At 39.9% G+C, this 898-nt stretch overlaps 1 protein-coding gene across 1 annotated transcript in view; it reads right to left on the reverse strand.

The window, feature by feature from the left end:
- Positions 1–60: 60 nt before the first annotated feature.
- The window catches only part of CSUI_003004 (zinc finger (ccch type) motif-containing protein), a 4,741-nt gene continuing 3,903 nt past the window's right edge, over positions 61–898 (reverse strand). Inside the window, exon 5 of the mRNA XM_068063202.1 lies at positions 61–672. Coding sequence (XP_067924822.1) covers positions 509–672 — 164 coding nt within the window. The 3' untranslated portion in view covers positions 61–508. The remainder of the gene's footprint in view (positions 673–898) is intronic.

Genomic DNA, 898 nt, shown 5'->3' on the forward strand with positions numbered 1-898 from the left:
ATCTATGATAGATAGACATACAAGACGGTCAAGATATATATATATATATGGATAGATAGAAGACGAAGAAGAGAGAGAAGAAGAAAGACAGAAGCAAAACAGAAAGACAAAATTAGTTGCACCTTCATCATAAATAGCCATGAGATACGACCACCTACTACTACTACTACATACACACATCCGCAGTCCCTCTACACGTGCATATCCACATATAGGTATAGATATAGAGGGACACAGAGAAAGGATAGAAAGATAAATAGATTTGGATATATCAACTGTCTACCACGAGACCCACGAAGGGTAACGACGGAGAGATGAATAGAGAAGTAGAGGAACAAAGAGAGAGGATAGATAAAGACATCTAACTTTAACGGTGCGTGAGTCTCCTCATTCTCCTTCTTCGTCTTAAACGCAGTCAGTCCTTCTCTCCTCGTCCTCTTATCATTTCTATTATCCTCTACTTGCTGTGCTAATTCTACTTCCACGGATGCATAGAAACCTCCCTTTCTCACTCTTTCTGTCTTTCTTTGTGTGTATGCGTCTTTCGTTCTTTCTTTTTGTCTTTCTTTCTTTGGGTTTGCTGCGTACCTTGGAATTCTGGGAGTTTGAGGGCGTGGAAGACTCCATTCAACCCTCCATACACTAGTAACGGACCTGATGGAGATAAAACTCCTAAGCAAGAAGAAGAAGAAAGAAAAGCAGAAGAAAGAACAAAGAAAGAAAGAAGAAAAGCAGCCGTGGGGACGATCAAAAAAGAAAGAAAGAGGAAAGGAGGAGATGAAAGAAAAGACAGGAAGAAAGAAGTCTTGAAGGATCCCAAACTTCTTTCTCCTCCTGCTGCTCCTCCTATGATGCAAATTCAGATGACTAGCAAACTTCTTTCTTTCTTTTTATCTTT

This window comes from Cystoisospora suis (assembly GCF_002600585.1).
Source record: "Cystoisospora suis strain Wien I chromosome Unknown contig_1270, whole genome shotgun sequence".
Classification (NCBI taxonomy): domain Eukaryota; phylum Apicomplexa; class Conoidasida; order Eucoccidiorida; family Sarcocystidae; genus Cystoisospora; species Cystoisospora suis.